This window comes from Hylobates moloch, unplaced genomic scaffold (genome assembly GCF_009828535.3).
Source record: "Hylobates moloch isolate HMO894 unplaced genomic scaffold, HMol_V3 SCAFFOLD_9494, whole genome shotgun sequence".
Classification (NCBI taxonomy): Eukaryota; Metazoa; Chordata; class Mammalia; order Primates; family Hylobatidae; genus Hylobates; species Hylobates moloch.
This window is the reverse complement of record NW_026661769.1, coordinates 1-2,620: the sequence shown is the minus strand read 5'-3', so window position 1 is coordinate 2,620 and position 2,620 is coordinate 1. Positions and strand designations below refer to the sequence as shown.

The 2,620-nt window shown below is 59.8% G+C and overlaps 1 protein-coding gene across 1 annotated transcript; it reads right to left on the bottom strand.

Moving 5' to 3' along the window:
* Positions 1-142: 142 nt before the first annotated feature.
* On the bottom strand, positions 143-2,340 carry LOC116465735 (TBC1 domain family member 3F-like; the record flags this gene model as incomplete). The annotated part of the gene is made up of 3 exons (XM_058435326.1): positions 143-673; positions 1,563-1,643; positions 2,118-2,340. Coding segments are annotated over 3 exons (418 nt in total), but the record flags the coding sequence as incomplete, so codon positions are not given.
* Positions 2,341-2,620: the final 280 nt, after the last annotated feature.

Here is a 2,620-nt window from a genome sequence, read left to right as displayed (position 1 = left end):
CAGTGAACCTGGCATGCAGGTTTCATGTGGATGTCAGTTTCCAAATCAGTGGGTTCAATATCTGTGACACCTTGGGGACACGTGGTTCAAGTCCACTGAGCTTTGTGAGCCACTGCCCAGCTGGCTGCCAACATGGCTGTGCCGTGTCATGTTCCCAGCAGACCTGGATGAGAGTTTCCAGGACCCATAATTCTCCCAGCGTTTGGTGCTGTCAGTGTTGTCTGGGTAGGCTCATGGGCCCTCCATCCTGCCACCCTCCCGTGGGTCCTACCACGGGTCCCCGTGGGTCAGGGAGAGCACCTTTCACCATTGTGCATGATTTTCTTTGCTGTCTTCTGTCTCCTCAGGATCATCCTGGGCTCTGGCCCCACATGTTCCAGCCTGGCCCAGGGCTTGGAAACAGGGAGGTGCTCGGTTCATGGTGCCAGCTGCTCCCTGGGCCAGGAGAGCTCTTGGCGGCTCTGTCATCCCTCCTGGGTGACCCTGGCTTCTGCTCCGGGGAAGTCCCCATCCCTCTCGTTCACCCCATCTCCACTGGGACCCTGTGGCTCCCGTAGGCTTATCTGGCTCCATATCGATGCCTGAAGAAGACATGGTTCTGGAGAGTCCTGCTAACATCCCGGTCGATCTGGTGGGTGTGTTCAGATGACCTCTTGCCCTTCTCCTTCATGAGCTGTAGGGCAGGGCCAAGAGAAGGAAGCAGCCTCAGAACAGATGGAAGACTCCCTGCCCCAAATGGCAGTCAGCCCACCGTCAGCACTTTGGGAAAGAAGGTTTCCTTCTGCAGAAAGCTGCTTTTTGGCTTGTTACTGAAGCCAGGGAGGGTCACCAGAGCCGAGTTTTTCTGTCTGCGGTGACTGTATCACCATCTGTGCCCAGGGTGTTCATCTGACATTCCCCCTCACCCCCCCCCCAACCAGGGTGGGCTTGGCGTTCCCTCCAGCTGGAGACCTGGATCCCTGACACGGCGTGTCCTGTTTGTTGTGCTCTGGCTGAGCGTACCTTGTATTTGCTGGGGTTTTTAAACTTGATTTCCTGAATGTTCAGGAGGACTGACCACGCCGGGCCCTGGATGTTCGTGGGAATTCACTCGTATATGCGATCTACGAGCCGTGGGCAGAAAACAATCTGGTGTCACAGGCCACGGGGTGACCCCAGTGAGGACCAGAGCCCGGGGATTCTGGGAATTGTCGGTTTTGGCCCCATGATTCCTCAGTAGAGGTGAGATCGAGCTGGGACAGGGTCTCCCTTCCCAGGACTGAAAGAGTGGATGGACACTCAGAGTTGAAACTCTGATCTGAACCTTTTTCTTCCTTCGGGTCACCAGGACATCCCTAGCCTTGAACTCCAGGTGGCCCGAGCCCTAGATTCAGATTCCCTCCCAGCAAGGTGACGCTTGCACGAATAGGCAGGCAATCTGGCGACCAGGCCTGCAGTCCTCTGGGCGAGGACAGTGTGCCACCCGCCCTCTGAGAGGCTGACGGTGCCAGGCCACAGCCATGGGTGCCTGTCCCCTGTCTCTGCAGAGAGTGCTTCCGGGGGCCTCTCCCTCCACACATTACCTTTTCGCTGTTCTTGTACGTCTCCCATTCGCCCAGCATCTCCAGCCACTTGCTGTTTCTCCTTGTCTCCCGCCGAATTCGCTGTCAAATGAGGAATGTTGGAGTTAGTGGAGCTGCCGGGCTTCCCAGGTCTTGGGCTCTGGAGCCCTGGTGGGACCCAGTTGGAAGGAGCCAGGGAAGGGCAGACCCTAAGGGCTGAGAGCCTTTGAGCAAATGAGCACCAGTGGGCTGGCTTTGGGACCCCGGGATGTGCCATCCTCAGGCCACAGACACAGCAGTCTTAGGTCCCAGCCTCTCGGTGGGGTCCTGACACAAGCGGGCAGCCACCCCCAAGCCAGGACTGTGGTTCTCACTTTGGAATTGTATCAAACTGCCAAAGTTAAATCAACCTGGGGTCAGGTCTCTGCTGCCCCTCCCAGTGACAGAGCGTTGCCCTCACCCGCCACCGCCCAGGCCAGCTGCTTCCTCTGCCTCACTGACCACCCGCCCAGTCCATACGTCCCTGGACCAGCCCATACGTCCCTGGACCAGCCCCTCCATGCATCAGGCTCTTACCTTTGCCTCCCGCGCAGTCAGAGGAGGCAGCTCCGTCTCACTGTAAGGCAACCCAGGCAGCGCTGAGGACCTGCACAGGGCCTGGAGCCGCCCCAGCCTGGGAGCCGACCCCCAGAAAGGACTGGCTCTGTCCCTACCCAGCTCAGGGCTCAGCCCGGGGGAAGGCACAGGGAAGGGAGGACAAGGGCCTTCCTGTGGGGCTGACTCCCAGGAGGGGCAGGACCTGGGAGAAGAAGGAGTGCAGGGACAGCCTGGCTGGGGTTACCGGGGCCCCTGGCGTGGGGGGTGGTCAGGCTGCACAATGGGGCTACCCATCCTGGACTCGAGGTGGTGCTTTCTGCTGGAGCTGAGAAAGGTCGGCCCTGAGATGGGATGGGGGCCGCCCAAGGTGGGCGACCGGGCCCTGACAGGAATCCCTCAGGGATCGACCACATCACCCCCCAGGGTCAAGGGAGCCTGCCCTGAGACCTGCCCGGTGTACTCTGGGTGCACCAGGGGCCCAT